Source organism: Scylla paramamosain, chromosome 13 (genome assembly GCF_035594125.1).
Source record: "Scylla paramamosain isolate STU-SP2022 chromosome 13, ASM3559412v1, whole genome shotgun sequence".
NCBI classification, from domain to species: Eukaryota; Metazoa; Arthropoda; class Malacostraca; order Decapoda; family Portunidae; genus Scylla; species Scylla paramamosain.
The window spans coordinates 20,074,585-20,094,584 of record NC_087163.1 but is presented as its reverse complement, the minus strand read 5'-3'; the positions used below and the strand labels follow the sequence as shown (position 1 = coordinate 20,094,584).

Genomic DNA, 20,000 nt, shown 5'->3' with positions numbered 1-20,000 from the left:
TCTCTCTCTCTCTCTCTCTCTCTCTCTCTCTCTCTCTCTCTCTCTCTCAAGCTTCACTATTCTGATTTTCTTCTTTCTCAAGTTAATTAAAAGCATATGAATATATCAAAGAGGAGGAAGAGGAGGAGGAGGAGGAGGAGGAGGAGGAGGAAGAGGAGGAGGAGGAGGAGGAGGAGGAAGCACCATCAGGAGAAGGTACAGTAAAGTAAAAATAAAAATAAAATCCTTCGGTATCCGTCTTTCTTTCCATCTATCACCTTTCATTCATTCATTCATTCTCTCTCTCTCTCTCTCTCTCTCTCTCTCTCTCTCTCTCTCTCTCTCTCTCTCTCTCTCTCTCTCTCTCTCTCTCTCTCTCTCTCTCTCTCTCATTACGCTCCTTTTCTCTCTCTCTGTCATTCATGTAATTTTCCTGCACGAAACTCTCTCATTTTTCATAATTTCTCCTCTTCTTTGTCATATTCTCTCTCTCTCTCTCTCTCTCTCTCTCTCTCTCTCTCTCTCTCTCTCTCTCTCTCTCTCTCTCTCTCTCTCTCTCTCTCTCTCTCTCTCCTCAATTTGTCCCTCACATTATCATATATTCCTCTTCCACCTACTTTCATACGTTTTCCTTTCCTATTTTCCTTTTGGTTTCATCCCAGGATTTTCTATTTTTTTTTACATCACCTCGCTTTCTTTTTACCCTTTCCATTCTTTTTTTCTTCTTTCTTGCTTCCTTTTATCCATCATTTCTTCTATCTTGCTTTCATCCTTCTTTCCTTCCTTCTGTCTTCCTTTCATCCCTCTTTTCTTCCTTCTATCTTCCTTTCATTATTCCAATTTCCATCTCCTTCCCAAGAGCGTGAAGAAAAGTGTGTATTTTTGCATTTTAAGTGTGTAGGACTTGAGAACAGATTGTGGTGTTCAGTGTGTGTGTGTGTGTGTGTGTGTGTGTGTGTGTGTGTGTGTGTGTGTGTGTGTGTGTGTGTAGACGCTCGTAGACACAGGACTTGCTTTGTGTTGTTATGTTTGACCTTTTTTTTTCTTTCTCTCTCTCTCTCTCTCTCTCTCTCTCTCTCTCTCTCGCTCTCATTTTTTTGCTCCTTTTTTTTTTTTTTTTTTTTTAAGTTGTCTTTCTCGTGTTGACTTTAGAGTGCCCTCGTGTGTGATGCTCCTCCTCATGCTCCTCCTCCTCCTCCTCCTCCTCCTCCTCCTCCTCCTCGTACTCCTCATCATCATTCCCCTCCCTTACTTAACCTCCTCTTCATCCCATTCCTCAGTCTCCCCTTTTATCTCCCCTTCCCATTGTCATTCTTATCTTGTTCACTTCCTTCACTATCTTACCTCCCCTTACCGCCTTCATTACCTCCCCTTTTTATCATCTACCTCTCCTTTTCCTTCCTTTTCTTACCCCGATGCTTTACTCCTTTCTCTTCGTTTTCTCTTCCCACTCCAAGGCTCTCCCTCTCACCTACTCCACCCTCTTACTGTGTTTGCTTAGACTGTGTGATTATGTTACTCCGGGTAAGGAGTTTATTTGGGGTAAGAAGAGGAGAGGAGGAGGAGGAGGAGGAGGAGGAGGAGGAGGAGGAGGAGGAGGAGGAGGAGGAGGAGGAGGAGGGAAAGAAAAGAATAATAAAGAATTTGATGGAACAAGGAGCTACCGAGAGAGAGAGAGAGAGAGAGAGAGAGAGAGAGAGAGAGAGAGAGAGAGAGAGAGAGAGAGAGAGAGAGAGAGAGAGAGAGAGAGAGAGAGAGAGAGAGTGTGTGGGGTGTCTTTGGATGTTCAGAGAGAGTTGACAAATCTCACGTGTGCAATTATAACTTAGTGTAAGGACGAAGAGAGAGAGAGAGAGAGAGAGAGAGAGAGAGAGAGAGAGAGAGAGAGAGAGAGAGAGAGAGAGAGAGAGAGAGAGAGAGAGAGAGAGAGAGAGAGAGAGAGAGAGAGAGAGAGAGAGAGAGAGTAACGTTGCAGATTCACCAGGAAAGACGGACTCCTGACGCGGCACCGGCAGGAGGGAAGGATAAATGATGAATTGGAAAAAGGTCCTTAGTAAATGTATCTTCTTATTAGTTCTTGGAGATATAGAATTATTGACTGACTGACTCTCTCTCTCTCTCTCTCTCTCTCTCTCTCTCTCTCTCTCTCTCTCTCTCTCTCTCTCTCTCTCTCTCTGCTGTTGACTTTTATTGTATTTTTACCGTACTTAAGAATACAACTTACTACTTAAATATTGCAAGAACAACAACAACAACAACAACAACAACAACAGCAACAACAACAACAACAATAATAATAATAATAATAATAATAATAGTAATGGGAATGCTGGTGGGCGGACAAAAGAAGAGCGGGCGGCGGAGTGGGGAGGAGGGGAAGCATCTAGTGATCCTGATGAATGATGAATGATGGTGAACAGAAATATGCAGGGCTTTGTCTGGCTCCTGCTTCTGCTTCGTCTCCGTCTCCTCCTCCTCCTCCTCCTCCTCCTCCTGCTTCCTTCCCTCCCTCTTCTGTGTGTGTGTGTGTTTGTGTGTTTGTGCATGGACTCTACTGTTTTTCTGATTTGTTGTTCTGTCTGTCTCCGTCTCTCTCTCTCTCTCTCTCTCTCTCTCTCTCTCTCTCTCTCTCTCTCTCTCTCTCTCTCTCTCGGCTTGGGTCATGCAAGTCTTCAAATAAGCAAGTACAGAACAGAGTCTAGGAAAAAAACTGCATAAACAAATAAAGACATTCCCTTTTTAGCGGAGACGAGAAAACGAGAAGCGTACAGGTTAGGTAACTTTTGTTCTCAGTGTCCTCTCTCTCTCTCTCTCTCTCTCTCTCTCTCTCTCTCTCTCTCTCTCTCTCTCTCTCTCTCTCTCTCTCTCTCTCTCTCTCTCTCTCTCTCTCTGCCCATCCCAGTCTCTTAAATACCACAGCTCATCCTTAACAACCTCGTAAGGGCCAGCAAGTCCACTGCACTTTGTTCCTCCTTTGTGTTCCCTCGTGGCACCGTCCCTCACCACGCCAGCGCTCTTATAGACACTGCCCTGCCCGACGCCGCCCCTGTACTTACACCGGGCCCCTTCCACGCCGACAGTTCCCTCAGGAGACACCCCCGCACACCTTTTACACACCTGGGCCCATATGCGGAGGTAGACCTGCACCTGGACACTGCCCTACAAAGGTGCTCCTCTTCCTCCACCTGCCCCACCCGTCTGCTCCCCTCCCTTTACCGTCACACACATGCCCCTCCCGACACTGTCCCCATATTTAGATGCAGCCCTTCACCCCGACACTGCCCCACCCCAACAGCCTCTCTCAGACATGCAACCCTCCTCCTCTTCCTCCTCCTTCGTCTCCTGTTCCTCCTCCTCCTCTTCACCTCCACGCAGCATCCTCCTCCTCTCCCTCCTAATCTCCAGTGTTCGAAGACGAGGCAGCCACATTTCGGCCACACCTAGGCCCGTGTTCTTGCAGGCTTTGTTCTCTCGTCTCTTATTTCCAAAGGCCACGGAGAATATTTGTCGTGTTCTCATAAATTATTTTCCCACTGATGATGCGGAATCCTTCATAAACCATCACTAGAATCATGGATGCACCCTTGGAAGCACTGGTAACTTGCACTACAGCCTGTTAAGAGATGGGGCGAGGAAATCTTTACCCCTCAAGACAGCTGATGAGTAAATAAACCCCAAGCAATCTCTTATACTCTCTTGTCCCTTTACCAAGACGCATAACTGGGGCTCCTGGTGTAGACACTGTCCCTCGCAGTAGGAAAGAGCAGCCGTGCCACACCCCAGCATCACGTGGGCAGCAAAAACAGCATTCCTCAACGAAAACCACTCCCACCACTCCCACCCTCCATCTCTCCTCTCCACCTCCCGCTCCCTCGCGCCCTTCCTGCCACGCCCACGCCTCCGGAAGTGTGGGCGGCAGGTGAAAGGGGCCGTGAGAGAAAGAAGGGGGAGGGTGAGAGGGGAGGGAAAGGAGGAGGTAACCTAGCAACAGCAGAGGGAGAAGCAAAGAAAGTCACAAAGAGAATGTCATGTTAAGAGTTTGATGAGGAGTGGTGAGTAAAAGTGAGCATGGCTTTTTGTCTAGTGGAGCCTCTCTCTCTCTCTCTCTCTCTCTCTCTCTCTCTCTCCTCTCTCTCTCTCTCTCTCTCTCTCTCTCTCTCTGCTATTTTTCAAGATGATGCTTTCGTTTGCCTAGAATTGTTGCAGAGAGAAATGGGTGAAAAAAAATGAGGGAAAAATATATGCAGATAACAAAGAAGAGAAGAAGATAAGGATGGTGAAGCGAAGGAGCAGAAAACTAAAAATAAGGAAAAGAAAAATAGACGAGGCGATAAAAGATAGAAAACCAAAAAGAGAATAGCATAAATAAAGAAAAGAAAGGAAAAAAAAAACAGAAAGACAGAGAAATATATAAACGTGAAAATCAAACATACAAGAAAAAAGAATCATAAAAATTGGAGAAAGAGGAAATCGAAAAAAAAAAAAAAAATTACATATATATATATATATATATATATATATATATATATATATATATATATATATATATATATATATATATATATATATGTATATATATATATATATATATATATATATATATATATATATATATATATATATATATATATATATATATATATATATATATATATATATATATATATATATATATATATATATATACATATATAAATAAACAAGGAAATCAAACACAAACACACACACACACACACACACACACACACACACACACACACACTCACAAATAAGAGCAAAATAACACAATAACAAAACAGATTCTTAGACAAAATATACCCAAAAAATCTACCTGCAAACCCCCTCCCCATCAAACTAACCCTATCTGTCTCTCCCTCTCCCTCTCTCCCTCACTCCCTCGCACCCTCCCGTCTGGCTCCTGGTCGTCTGGCTGAACGAACCACCCTGAAGCTTGGTAGTGGACGCGCTCACAGGGTTCGGGACAATGAATCAACCTCTTAAGACGCGACCCCGCGAGCCACACAGACGTCAAGACATTCCCCACCTCGAGACCAGCTGCTTTACGTCACGAGGCGCAGAGTAAACATCTCGAAATAGGGACTGTCCTGATCTGGCCAGCGATAAGGGACAGACGGAGGGACAATGTGCGCACTTCATTCCCAGTTTGTTTTGATCTTTTATAGTAGTACGAGTGCAGAAGAGATGGGACTGGACTGTATATGTATGAGTGAGGGTCAGTCAGAGAGAGAGAGAGAGAGAAAGAGAAGGGTGGGGTGGAAGGAAGTGGGGGGCAGCACAGCGATATTCAAATGACGTCACTGAAAATAATACGCTTTATCTTTGCTATAACGTCACGATGAGCTCACACCGATGACGTCAGAAAGAATACAGAGATTGTTATGGCTTGCTGTGTGTGTGCGTGTGTGTGTGTGTGTGTGTGTGTGTGAGGGGGCCAGGGAAGGAGGAGAGGCTAAAAGGGCGGCTGCGGCGGCTGCATCAGAGGCCTTTGTTGCGTTCCTACTACGTGGTGGTCGGTTTTGCAATGTCTTGACCCTTGTCCTTAAGAGAAGACACGCAATGGGCCCTCTCATCTAATTCTAGCCAGACACACACACACACACACACACACACACACACACACACACACACACACACACACACACACACACACACACACACACACACATGTACAGCACCAGACAAAAGTATCACACGTAAGCACGCACGCACGCACGCACACAGAAGGGAAGTGACTGCATTCCCCCCCAGCAATTTGATCCCAATATTTTCCTGACGAAGGCGGCGACGAGGTGTGAAATCTGGTCCTCCTCTCTCTCTCTCTCTCTCTCTCTCTCTCTCTCTCTCTCTCTCTCTCTCTCCTCTCTCTCTCTCTCTCTCTCTCTCTCTCTCTCTCTCTCTCTCTCTCTCTCCTCTTTCCCCAGCACCGCCTCGCATTCCTCCCACGCTGCATAATGGTCTCGATTCTGAGGGTGACGTGCTCCTCCTCCTCCACCTCCTCCTCCTCCTCTTGTGCGTGTGTGCGTGTGTGAAGAGCTATTCCACCCTGAGAAAGGCGATTCCACACCCCAGCCATCCACACCCACATCCACACACACTCCACATACATAAACGCCACCTGTACTTCGGCGCACCTTTCCTCCTCCCTCCTTAAGATTATCTCATGTGACTGGGAGAGTGTGGGAGAGTGGGTGCGTGGGTAGGAGGGTGGGTGAGAGGGAGAGAGGCCTGCCACACCTGTTTTCCAGCTAGCATAATGGCGGGAGTGGCGGTATGAGAGAGAGAGAGAGAGAGAGAGAGAGAGGAGAGAGAGAGAGAGAGAGAGAAGAGAGAGAGAGAGAGGAGAGAGAGAGAGAGAGAGAGAAGAGAGAGAGAGAGAGAGAGAGAGAGAGAGAGAGAGAGAGAGAGAGAGCAATATGAACACTACACAAACACTGAAACAAGAAACTTATGACAACGATGTAAAACAAGACAAACACGAATAACACACACACACACACACACACACACACACACACACACACACACACACACAAGCCAGTCAAGTTAAATCAAGCCAACCAGTCAGTCAGTCACTCACTCAGTCACTCAGTCAGTCAGTCAGCCAGCCATCCACCCACTCCTTCCTCTTCTTGCGTTTCCATGGTAACTGTTTACAAACAAAGCCACGTGACAGGAGCTTAGCAGAATGATCCCTCCATGGAGACCGACGGGATGAGGCGTCCTTCCCTCCTACAGCCCCTGCCGCGCCTCCCACTTCTGTCAGCGGGAGCGAAGTGGCGGCCAGGAAAGCAAAGGGAAGTGGAAGGAGGAAAAAAAAAAATTGTTTGTGTGGAAAAAGTCTACGGGAAAATCCTGCTTGAATAATTGAATTATCTGATGCAGAGATGGAGGAGGAGGAGGAGGAGGAGGAGGAGGAATACAGAAAACGATAGCAAGATGAAGAAAAAAACAAGAACAAAAAGAATAAAGATAAAAAATAAGAAGACAGTGAACAAAAACTGCGAAAAAACAACAACAACCAACAACAACGAAAACAAGAAAAAAACAAAACAAGAACACAAATACGAGGGAGGAGAAGAAGGAGGAGGAGGAAGAGGAGGAGAATCAAAACACACACACACAAAAAAAAAAATCTGAATCGAAACAACTGGGGGAAAAAAAAAGAAGAAAAAAGTAAAACCAGAAGGTAGAGGATTCAAAATACAATTAATTAAAACAAAAAGAACAGAAGCCCTCGCACCTGCGCCGCTAAATTGGCTACCTGTGCAGCCTCACTTGTAACCAGAGCCGCGTCTCCTGCGTCACCTGCCCGCCCACCGCCTCCTCCTCACGCCCTCACAATGGATTCTCGTGTGGAGCGGGATGAGAGTTACGCAAATGATAGACGCTTCCCTCCATTTCTTCCCTTACTACTCTCTCTCTCTCTCTCTCTCTCTTCTCTCTCTCTCCTCTCTCTCTCTCTCTCTCTCTCTCTACTTCCCTTACCTCCTTATCTTCATTGGCTTCCTCATTTCTTTATTTTCATTAATCTCTGATCGCCTCTTGTTTTCCTTTTCCCTCCCTCATCTCCACTAGTCTCCCTTGCACATTTCCTTCAGTAATCTCCCTCTCTTATCTCTTTTAGTTTTCCTCCTCCCTTACTTCCACTACTCTCTCTTATCTCTAACCTCCACTAGCCTCCCTTCCAGTTATCTCCCTCCCTCATCTCTACTATTCTTCATCTTCTCTTACCTCCAATTAACTTCCTTAACTTCGACTATTCTCGCTCTCTTGGTTATGTTAGTCTCCGTCTTCCCTTACCTCCACTGTTCTCCCTGCCACACCTGTCTCGCTCAACTGTCTACCTGGCCTTACTTCCCTCAATTACTTCCACTGTTCTGTACTTTCCTGTTCGCTGGTAATGCTCTTACTAAAATTCTTTTTCCTCATATTAAGATATTTCCTTTATTTTTTAATCGTATTTATTTTACAAAATTTCCTGTTGTGGTTTTTTATGTTCATTGCAAAGGCCTGATTCCAGATTTCCCGTTTTCTATAGTTCTTATTTTATTTATTTTTTGCTGTCTTTGATGTTAATTTAATTATTACTATCGGAGCAAGAAGTTAATGTAAATTGATACCTGTTTGCTTCTTTTAACCCAATAATAACTCAAATTTTACTTCCTTTGTTCACTACTGAAACTTTTTTTTCGTATCTACTACATTATTGTTCTATTTTTTTCTGCGGACGAGGGGCTCCGTCCTTACAATAAAACTGAAAAAAAAACTCACTGAGGACGCCGATCCTTTAAGAAGACAGTTAGAAAGAATTAAGTCACAGGCAGGAGGAAATACAGAAGCGGGCAAAATCTGGCCTTACGCTACACTATTAAACTTAACCCAATTTATTCCATCACCGTAATTTCTTTCCTTCTACAGAGAATTCAGATCCGCCTCATCTCTGCACCACGTTCAACCTGCAGGTGGCGAGGACGAGCTGGTGGCGAGGGCAAAGAAGCAAAGAGAAGCAAAAGAGACACAAAAACAACAGAGGCTTAATGTGGTGTGGACGACTGCGACTATTACTGAGGGAGTCTTTGAGGGCGAGGCGCAAGTTATCACTCAGAGGCACCGAGCGAGCGAACACTTGAGGAGGTGATGCAATGAGAGTTTGTGGAGTTTTAAAGTGTGTAGTGTGAAGATTAAGAAAGTCTGAGATAAGCAATGAAGACGTTTTGAATTAGTTGCATGCAGTGATGATTTATAGTGTTACTGCATTAGTAGTAGTAGTAGTAGTAGTAATAGTAGTAGTAGTTGATGTAATTGTTGTTGTTGCTGTTGTTATAATCATTATTATCATCACATTCCTTCTCACCTTCTTCTTCCTCTTCCTCCTCCTCCTCCTTAATCCAGCAACACACATGCCCCTCACACCCTATAATCTCTCTCCCTGACCCCTTTGCTCCCTGCCCTCCACTCCCCCTTCCCCTTCACTTCTCGGTACACTCCCATGAAACCCCATTGTCGTAACACCCTTATCCTCTTCCTCATCCCCATCTCCACAACCTCATCTCCACTCATTTCCACCGCCTCTATGCCTCATCTCTACTCAATATCACCTCCCTTCCTCATTTCTGTATATCTCCACTAGCTCCCTTATTCATCTCCACTCATTTCTACTCCCCTGTCTCACTTCCTCTCATCTTCACTATCTCCCTGCCTCATCTCCAGTCACCTCCACCATGTACCACAGTCTCCTTTACCCTAAGTCACCACCAGCACCACCACCACCAACACCACGTCTCCACACCCACTTCTTCCAGTAATCCACCAACACGACCACCCACCCACCTGACCACCCTCCCTTCCACTCATCCACCTTCACCACCCGGCGCGACCAATCCCCTCATCCCGTCATCCCGTCACCCCCTCCCCCAGTAAGCCATTCAATATTCCTCCCCAATGTTTCCTAATCATACCACTCCCTTGAACACTAGAAATACATACCCCGTCTCTGCCACTCCCTCACGCCTATCCTCTCCCCCATTAACCCATTCACCCCTTACATCCGGTGCGGGTAAGAGGGAGGATGTGTGAGGGAGGGTGGGTCAGGGTGTGAGGCGTTGGCGTGTGTCTGTCATGACTCGGATAGATTGGTTTGGTGTTATCTTGATTTGTGTGTGCGGGTCTGGATGAGAAGTGTTTATGTTTGGGTGCTCGTGCTGCTAATACTTTGACTGCTTGACTACTGCTGCTGCTACTTGTGCGTCCGGCTGTTGTTGCTACTGGTACTACTGTTGGTGGTGGTGGTGGTGGTGGTGGTGGTGATAATAACTCCACTGTTGAATCATGAGTTTAATTTTGTTTGCTGTTGGTGCTTCGTTTGGTCTAAAAATAAGTGGGTGTCTCATCGGTTAATCGCCAGTAATAGATGAACGAAAATAAGAACTGAAGGAAAAAATTAAAAGATCGAAAGAGGAAAAAATGTAGGAGATAAAAAAAACAAAAACACAGTGTAAGTTTTGTTTTGTTTTGTTGTTGCTTCGGTTTCATCTAAAAATTCACGGGTATCTCAGTAATTCATCGCCGTAAATGACTGAAAGAATGAAAATAACGACTGAAGGAAAGGAAAAAAGAGGGAGAGAGGAAAATAAAAGAAATAAGACATATAATATAGAGTCAGTTTAGGTTTTGTCGTTTCGTTTCACCTAAATAATATTCACAGATGTTTCAATAATTCATCTCCTGTAGTAAATGAATAAAAAGAAGGACCAAAGGAGAGAAATGAAGAGCGAAGGAGGAAATTAAAAGAAATTAAGAGATATAACATCCTTAAAAATTCAACAAGTCCCATAACTGATAAATTACATGTTTATTGTATATAACTGTACCTCTATACTCTCAAAATAGGAAAAGAAAGGAAGACAAAAGAAAAAGAGAAAGAGGACAAATTTTTACAGATCACGAGGTCGACACAGAGACAAGACGGACACATCACTTCTCCTCCCGTCGCCGCTCAAATGTCTCTAGTGAGGAAGGACGAACGAGTAATAAAAATAAATTAATGATAAAAGGTGAGTCACAATTATGATGAACGGGTGAAAATGAAAAGTTAATAAATATATAAAATTACCACAACAAAATTCAGGCGCTTTAAATACTCTCTCTCTCTCTCTCTCTCTCTCTCTCTCTCTCTCTCTCTCTCTCTCTCTCTCTCTCTCTCTCTCTCTCTCTCTCTCAACAGGATTTCCTCAGAAAAATGTGCTACAGCTGGATCTTTTCCTCACACACACACACACACACACACACACACACACACACACACACACACAAAAAAAAAAAAAAAAAAAAAAAAAAAAAAAAAAAGCTTGAGTGGGCAGCATCACTGAGGCGGTTTTTCTTTATCCTCGGCAAGACGGGGGGCGGCGGAAAAAAACAAAAAAAAAAACAAGACAAAAAAAGACAAAAAAAAAAAAATCGAAAAAGAGGAGGCATAGGAAAAGTGGGAAAAAATAAAGGCAAACAAAATTCTGAGGACTTACCTTAATTTATTCCTTGATTTCTTTCTTTTTCTTTTTTCTTTTTTTTTTTCCACGTCCAGGTGTCTCATTAATATTATCACACAGGTGCAAGATAAACAAGTACATGACAAGGATCACATGCTCTCTCTATCACACCACATTCAACAGTGCTGCTTCTTTCCTTCCTCCTCCTCCTCCTCCTCCTCTTCCTCCTCCTTCTTTTTCTTCACCTCCTCCTCTTCCCACTCTTCGCCTTTTTCTTCTCTTCCTCTTCCATCACCACCGCCACCAACACAGTGCCAGAATAGAAACCTCCTCTTCAGTTTACAAAACGGAGGAGGAGGAAGAGGAGAAGAAGAACAAAAAACAATAAGAAGAACAAGACGAACAAGAACAAGAAGAACAAGAACGAGAACAAGAGGAATAAGAAGAACAAGAACAAGAAGAACAAGATCAAGAACAAGAACAAGAAGAACGAGAACAAGAACAAGAACAAGAGCAAAACTTGGCAATGACACGTGATGGCGATGATGGAAGAAACAAACAAACAAAAACAAAAAGAAAAAAAAAAGAGTCGAGGAGGAAGAGAAGAACGAGGCAAGAACGAAAGAAGAGGAGAGGCGACCAACCGGAAAAAAGGACAAAAGGAGAGGAAGGAAACAGCACACACACACACACACACACACACACACACACACACACACACACACACACACACACACACACACACACACACACACACACACACACACATACACACACACCATATTCTGAGACACTTCTGCGCCGCATCTCCACTACTTTCAGAAAGGTCTAATTGAAGCTACACAGGTTTTTAATGATGTTTTTACGGGTCGAGTGACAAAATTAACAAAACTACATTATTAAAGGAAGAAACAGTCTTGAGAATCTGGCTAATCATCTCTATGGCCTTAGAAAATAGTCGTGGAGAGAGAACAAAGGGTTTCAGAATACGAAACATAAATATACAGACACACAGACACAGAAATTCAAACACACGAGTACTCACCACCGGCTCCTGTTTAGCGTTGTTCGTGGCATCCGCATCTGACAGCTCCCCTTCCCAGGACATCGGGCGCTCCTTCTCCGGGCCTTGGCGCTGCCTCAGACTGACCCGCGCTACCCCGCCACGCGCCAGGACACGGCCATCGGCAAGGGGCGGGCCAGGGCGGGGACCAGCGTGGGGGAGGACAAAACACAGATGATGGATGAGGGAAAACTTGAGTGATTCAGAGTGTATGCTGGAGTGGTGATGTTTCGGAAGGGTGCTGACTGAAGCATGGGAGGTGTAAGGTCTGTGTGTGGGAGTAGTGGTTGAAGTTGTATCAGAGTGAACAATTATAAAAACATAAGAGCATAAGGGAAGCGTACACGTGGCAGTTCCCTATCTATCTCCATCCATGAATTTGTATAATCTTCTTTTAAAGCTTCCTAATGACTCAGCACTAACAACCTGATTACTGAGTTCATTTCATTCATCTATTACTCTACTTGAGAACTATTTCTTTCCTAACTTTTTTTTTTCCAAATCTAACTATTTCAAGCTTGAACTCAGTATTTCTTGTTCTATCCTGATCATTGATCCTGAGAATTTAGCTTACGTCATCCTTGTCATATCCCCCTATACCACTTAAAGACCTCTGTCAGGTCCCCTCTTAACCTTTGCCTTTCTAAGGAATGTAAATCTAAAAGGCTTCAGTCTTCTTTCGTAAGGAATACTTCTCATCCCCTGTATTCTTTTAGTCATTCTCCTTAATATTGATTCTTATAGACTTATATATATCCTTCCTGTAGCACGGGCACCAGAACTGCACAGCATAATCTAGATGAGTCATGGCCAGCTCCACTTCTACTTTTACCACACCTAAAAATAAATCCCAATACTTGATTTGTTTTATTTCTGGCCTCTTAGCAATGATTTCTCAGACGGAGATCAGAGCTAACTATAACTTTTAAATCCTTTTCGTTCTCTGAACTTAGCAGTAAATACAAGTAGTAGTAGTAGTAGTAGTAGTAGTAGTAGTAGTAGTAGTAGTAGTAGTAGTAGTAGTAGTTAGTAGTAGTAGTAGTAGTAGTAGTAGTAGTAGTAGTAGTAGTAGTAGTAGTAGTAGTAGTAGTAGTAGTAGTAGTGACACTTATGACAATGACGATGGTGAAGACGATGGCAATGGTAATGACGGGTTGATAATGAAAGCTTTAGAACCTTTTTTATATGAATGGTAAAAAAAGAAAGATGAATAAATCAGAAGGATCACGGCCAAAACACAGGAATAGGCAAGATAAATATGAAGAACAATATACAAATACACAAAAATCCATGGATAAAAACACAAGCATAAGGACAACAAACAACTCATGGCATCAATAAAACACAAGACACAAAACACACGAAATATACCGAAGAAAAAACTGAATAACCGAGAGAAATAAAAACATGAGTGTAGATCAGGAAAGATGCAAAAGTAAGAAAAATATACAACAAAGAAAGATCAAACAGAGAAGACATGATAGTAGGAGTAAAAAGAGTAGGAGGAGTTAGAGGAGTGATAGGAGGGAGAGGAGAGTGTGGGAGGGAAGCGTGAATCATAAACAAATTAGAAGTGCAAAATTTTGACGTAAAATGTAAGAAGTTTTGAAGATATTGAGGAGAAAGATAAATGGAAGATGATATTAAACTCCAAAGAAAATGCGAGAAAGAAGAGAAAGAAAAAAAAAACAGAAAGAGAAGTAAGAAGGAAGAAGAAAGGATATTCACCTTACTCCCTCCTTATCTTCCTTCCTCAAGAGACAAACAGAAACATAAGTAAAGAGGAAAAAAATGGAAGGGGAAAGAAAATATGACAATAACCTTGGAAATGAAAATATGTAGAAATACAGGCACAATCACTCCTCTCTCTCTCTCTCTCTCTCTCTCTCTCTCTCTCTCTCTCTCTCTCTCTCTCTCTCTCTCTCTCTCTCTCTCTCTCTCTCTCTCTCTCTCAGGACACTCACCGGTCAGGTCGAGGCTCTTGATCTCCATGTCGGTGTCTGAAGAGTCCTCCTCCCTGGGTGTCCCCGAGGCCCTGCCGTTGATGGGGGCGTCCTTGGGAGGGGCGGAGGTCTCGCTGCCCCCGCCCTCACTCTCCCCGCTGCTGCCGCTCCGCTGTCCTGCAAACCAACACAGCACGTCAGTCATCCCGTCACGCTGTGGTATTGTGAGGTATCTGCGCCTCGCCACCATCGTCATCACAATCATCTTCTTCCTCTTATTCCTACTCATTATTTTAATCATCTTCCTCCTCCTCCTCCTCCTCCTCCTCCTCCTCCTCGTCATCATAATCATCCTCCTTGTCATCATAATCATCTTTCTCCTCCTCCTCCTCCTCGTCGTCTTCGTCATCATCGTCATCACAGTCATCATCTTCTTCCTCCTTCTCCTCCTCCTCTTCGTCATTACTATTTTCCTCGCCTTCTTCTTCTTCGTCACCGTCATCACCTTTTTCGTCTTTCTCGTCCTCCTCCTCCTCCTTCTCGTCATTATTTTCGTCATCTTCTTCTCCTCGACATCATCACCTTTTTCCTCCTTCTCCTCCTCTTCCTCGTCCTCCTCCTCCTCCTCCTTCTCCTCCTCCTTCTCCTCCTCCTCCTCATCATCATCATCACCATCATCATTATTATTATGGTCACTTTCTTCTTCCTAGTCATCATCACCTTTTTCGTCTTTCTGCTTCTTCTTGTCATCATTATTATTTCTCCTCCTCGTCATTTTCGTCAACTTCTACTTCCTCTTTTCGTCATCATCATCATCATCATCATCATCCCCCTATTCTTCCTCCTCATCATCACCATCACAATCATCATCTTTATCTTCCTCCTCCTCCTCCTCCCCCTCCTCCTCTTCCTCTTCGTTTATATTTAGTTCTCTTCTACATCTTTCTCTCCACCTTTCCCTTTCTCTTCTCTCCCCTCTCGTTCCACTATTTTTTTTCTTCTTTCCATTCCTTCTTCTATATATCTGACTTATTTCTGGTCACTCTTTTTCTTGCATCTTCCCTGTCGACCTCTTTCTCTTTCTCTCCTTGCACTATTTCCCGCCTTCTTCTTGCTCCTCCTCTTCGTTTTCCTATCTTCACTTCGCTTTTCCTATTATTTCTTTTATGTTTTTTTTTTCCTCTCTCTCTCTCTCTTCGCCGCGTCTTCCTCCACTTCTCACAAAAAGTTGCTGTCTCATGTGATTCTCTCCACATCTCCACCTCCTCCTCCTCATCACCACTGACTCACTATCTCCTCCTCCTCCTCCTCCTCCTCCTCCTCCTCCTCCTCCTCCTCCTCCTCCTCCCTTTCTCTCTTCCTCGGTATGCTTTTCCTCCAAGAATATTTCCATATCTACCGCTTATACTAAGAGCTCTTCTTCTTCTTCCTCCTCCAACTTCTTTTCCTTCCTCCTCCTCCTCCTCCTCCTCCTCCTCCTCCTCTTTTTTTCTTCCTCAATATGCTTTTCAACCAACAATATTTCCACATCTACCGCCAACACTAAGGCTTCCTTCTCCTCCTCCTCCTCCTCCTCCTCCTTCTCCTCCTCCTCCTCCTTCTTCCTCCTCCTCATCTTCCTCCTCCTCCTCCTCCTCCTCCTCCTCCTCCTCCTCCTTGTTCGACTCTTGACCAGCAGGGGCACAGGAAACGCAGGTAACAGTGCAGGTGTTTATTCACAGAAGGTGTGAACAGAAGGCTGGAGGTAGGTGATCTCCCGGCGCCAGGCCGCGCACTTCAACTTAACGCTTATGACTGAAGCCTAGCTCGTTCACTCATACACGTATTCATGCCTCACACAAGTCTCGCTCATTCACTCGTTCACACAACTAGCTAACAACCACACACCTCCCCCGAGACATAAGGAAGATTCCTTATCTTTGTTATGGCTACCGTAACACATGAAACAAAGTTACAATGATTGAAGTACAGAAAACACGGTACATATACACAAAACAAACACAGCGTACAATGAACACGTACGACTAATCGTAGGTGCTACGGTGCCACCGCACCTGCAGTCGTCTCGGCTCCCTACGCTGTCGGCTGCTTCGACGCTCTGGTTGCTCTCGGCCACGGTGTACCCCGTTACCCTGATGCTCCGGGCTGCCGGGATGGTGGTGTTCCTCGTGACCCTGATGCTGAAGCGCTGCACCGCCATGAGCGGTGTGCTGCTCGACAGGAAGGGGAGCAAGAGGTCTATGTGGGCGTAGGTGTCTTCTATTACGCCACATCACGCGACCGCTGCCCATCTTGATGAGGTAGTCTCTCCTTCGCCCAACAGCCACGATGACACCCAGGCGATCCCAGAGGCCTGTCGTGTGATCTTGAACGTCGACGTGGCCACCGAGGTGCAGGAGAGGAAGAGTACGGGCGGACGCGTCGTGGCGAAGTTTCGCTTTCTTCCTCAGTCGCTCTGCCTTGGCGTCGCACTCATCAGCAGCGCGCTGCCACTGCTGAGCGTATGAGCGATGATGAGCCGGGACACAGGACCTCATAGGATGACCGAAGAGGACTTGTGCTGGTGATCGCCCTTCCGCCCTCGGAGTGTTGCGCAGTTCCAGCAACCCGCGAGCGAACGCATCCTCGTCCAGGTGTCCCTGCTGTGTGGTCGTGAGGATCAGCTTCTTCACGGACTTGACCGCTGCCTCGGCGTGACCATTGGAGCGTGGATAATGAGGTGAAGATACACGATGCTCCACCCCCCATCGAGCCAGGAAGCGCCGTACCGATGAAGAAGTGAACTGCGGTCCACCGTCAGTCCTCAGGAGAACAGGCACGCCCGTGTCGGCGAACACACCCCGAAGGACACGAACGAGCTGATCAGCCGATGCTGGACGTGAGCATGCAGACACGTGAGGCCACCCAGACAAGCGATCTACATACACGAGGTATGTACGGCCTGCTGCGTGGAAGTAGTCTGCAGAAACTGACTCAAACACCCTGCTGGGTGTGTCCGTGTCCTGCCAGAGAGGTTCGTTGGCTTGGCTTGGTAGGAGTGGACGGCATAGTGAGCATCCAGAAACGACGTTCTCAACGTCTCTGTCCATACCAGGCCAGTACACCGTTTGTCGGGCCCGTCGCTTGGTGCGCTCCATCCCCTGATGACTGTCATGGAGTCGCTCTAGTGTTTCTCGGCGGAGGCTGTGAGGAATAAGAAGCCTCGGCCCGTAAACCACCAGGTCGTCGTCTACGGCCAGCAGACTGCGCACCGGCCAGTACGTACGCAAGCGGTGATCGAGGTCGTGGCAATGATCAGGGAAGCCCTCGATGATGACGTTCTTGAGCAAGCAGTACTCCCCGTCTCTTGCTGCTGCGGCACGTACCATTTCCACAGTCTGATCCTGGAGTGGTGCTAAGCGGACGCCGTCCTCATTGGTGGCAGATAACGCTGAGATGACCGCTGAGTGGAGAGGGTCGAGGTCACCAGAAGTAGCAGCATCCTCTTCCTCCACTGGGTCCTGTACTGGAGCACGTGAGAGGGCGTCGGGCACACAGTGTGTCGATCCCTTTTGCCAGCTTGCTGTGAAGGAATACTGAGCAAGCTTCTCCCTCATGCGCTGCAGCCGCAGGTTCTCTATTTCTCCCAACAACTTGCTATTGAGGAGAGGTATCAGCGGGCGGTGGTCGAGCACTAGATCGAAGTGAGGGAGTCCTTTCAGGTAGGTGCCACATTTCCTGACTGCCCAGACGATTGCAGCCATTTCCAACTCTATTACTGCATAGCGGCTCTCTGTGTCTGTAACAAATCTTGACCCGCATTGCACCATCTTCCACTGGTCACTGTGCTTCTGCAGGAGAACGAATCCAAATCCGTGCATCCTTGAGGCGTCAGTCTGTAGCATCGTTGGTAATGATGGGTCGAAGTATGCCAAGACAGGTGGGCTGACGAGACACTGTTTCACCTTCTCAAACGCCTCTTCATGGTTAGGAGACCAGCACCAACTGTTCTTCGGGCGTAAGAGATCTCTGAGGGGTTGTGCAGCTGCAGCCACAGCAGGAGAAAAGCTTCCAAGCTGGTTTGTAAGACCCATGAATGATCGTAAGTCGGTGATGTGCTGTGGTCGTGGGAAGTCAGAGATTGCCTTAACTTTCTTTGAGTCTGTCGTGTAGCCTTGTCCAGAAACAGAGTAACCACAGTAATCTACCACTCTTTCCGCGAATGTAAACTTCTGTGGGTTGAGAGTGATGCCGTGCTGGTCACACCGCCGCACAATCTGAATGACATGGGCTAAGTGCGCACTGTAGGTGGAGTCATAGGCCAGGATGTCGTCCACGATCTTGATGGTGTTAGGTATGTCGCCGAGAGCTTGGTCTCCTCGACGGTTATACTCGTCTCCAGACGAGACGAGACCCATAACCGCTCGCCGAAACTTGTACCGACCCCAAGGTGTTATGAAGCAGGTTAAATCCTGGTCTTCTTCTCTAATGGGGACTTGAAAATACCCCATCTTGGCATCAAGAGTGGTGAACCAAACTGCTCCGGTCCCGATCGAGGCGATGGCGTCATGAGGTGAGCGCACTGGATACACGGGCCTCTTCACGTAACGGTTGAGTCGTGTCAGGTCAACACACAGCCTTACACCAGATGTCTTTTTTGGGACAGGCACGATGGGGTGGCACCATGCCGTAGGGTAGTCCACACTCTCGATGATTCCCTTGTTAAGCAGCTCTTCCAACTGGCTCTTAATTTCTTCACGCCAATTGTAAGGGATTGTACGAGATGCTGTTACGGCGAAGGGTCGAGCGTCGTCTGTCAACTCGATGGCCATGGATCCACCAGCCATTGCACGTAAACCTTCCTTTGCTTCGAAGACGCTGGGAAAGGCCTTGATCACAGCAGCAGCGTGCCCCGCACGCTGCTGTGGCGTTGGGTCGTAGGAATGAGGCCAGCTGATCACTTCTGTGGGCGTAGATAGAGGTGGCTGCGAGGCGGTCGGGTACTTGATGGAGCTGTTGCCGGTGTGCTGTTCTTCCCTGCGTAGCGGTCGGATTTGAGCAGGAAAATCTTCGGGGAGGATTCCGAGAGCGATGGAATCGTACCAGCTAAGCAGCGCCCCCTTCACCTCCTTCACCACGCTCACAACAGTCTCAGCTTCCCTGTCGCCCAGTTGCAAGTGCGACGAGAAAGTTCCTACACAGGTGAGGGGGTGATTACCGGCAGCATAAAGTCCATCACCATCAGCGGGCGCCAAGCTGGAGGGCGGGATTCCAAGGAGTGTTGCCGTGTCGAGGCCAATAACGGTCGTTTCGGCCCCAGAGTCAGGAGTCCACGTAATCTTGTCTCTTCCAGCGGGATGTGTGGCGGTAATGAGCACCTGGGGCGCAGGTCGTGCCGTCACCGTCTTTGTGTATACGCCTGATAAGAGCTGGTATACACTGGCACTGGCTCCCCGCCTCGGGCCTGCACCGCGATGAGGAGAGACAGTTGAGGAACTCCTCGAAGCTCCTCGTCGTTTCCTCACTGTCTGCTGACATACACTCGCAAAATGCCCTCTTTTCCCGCAGTTACGACACACTTTATCTATTGCCTGGCATCCCCTTTTGTCACTGCGACAATCTTTGCCACAACGATAACAGCCCGTGGGGCTTGAGCCCCCGAAACTGCCCTTCCTGTAGTTCGAGACAGCGTTCACACCATGGCTCGAAGAGTGAGAGCCGCCCCTTAGTACTGCACTACACTGGTTAGCGCTCTCTGATGCTCTGCAAATATCTATGGCGTTTTCAAGGGTGAGTTTCTTGTTTTCCAGCATGCGTTTCAGAGCCACTTCGTCTCGTGTCCCAACGACAATTCTGTCACGCAGCTGATGGTTTATGCACTGGTCGCAAAAGTCACAGAAATTGGCGATTTCCTTTACAGCACATAAAAAGTCGTCAAAACCTTCTTGCGTTTCTTGCACGCGGGAGTAGAAGTCTCTTCTATCCATGATGATGTTGCGCTGGCTTCGCAGGTACTCACACATTGCATCG

General features: G+C 46.4%; 1 protein-coding gene across 4 annotated transcripts in view; it reads right to left on the bottom strand.

The window, feature by feature from the left end:
* The window catches only part of LOC135106471 (nuclear hormone receptor FTZ-F1 beta-like), a 186,785-nt gene that overhangs the window by 79,843 nt on the left and 86,942 nt on the right, over window positions 1-20,000 (bottom strand). For 3 of the 4 annotated variants that reach the window (XM_064015490.1, XM_064015491.1, XM_064015492.1), the window contains 2 exons: window positions 14,014-14,168; window positions 12,031-12,198 (listed from right to left, as the gene is read on the bottom strand). In XM_064015490.1, coding sequence (XP_063871560.1) covers window positions 12,031-12,198; window positions 14,014-14,168 — 323 coding nt within the window. Of the gene's footprint in view, window positions 1-12,030; window positions 12,199-14,012; window positions 14,169-20,000 lie in introns of all 4 variants that reach the window. The other variant, XM_064015493.1, reaches the window with a different exon arrangement.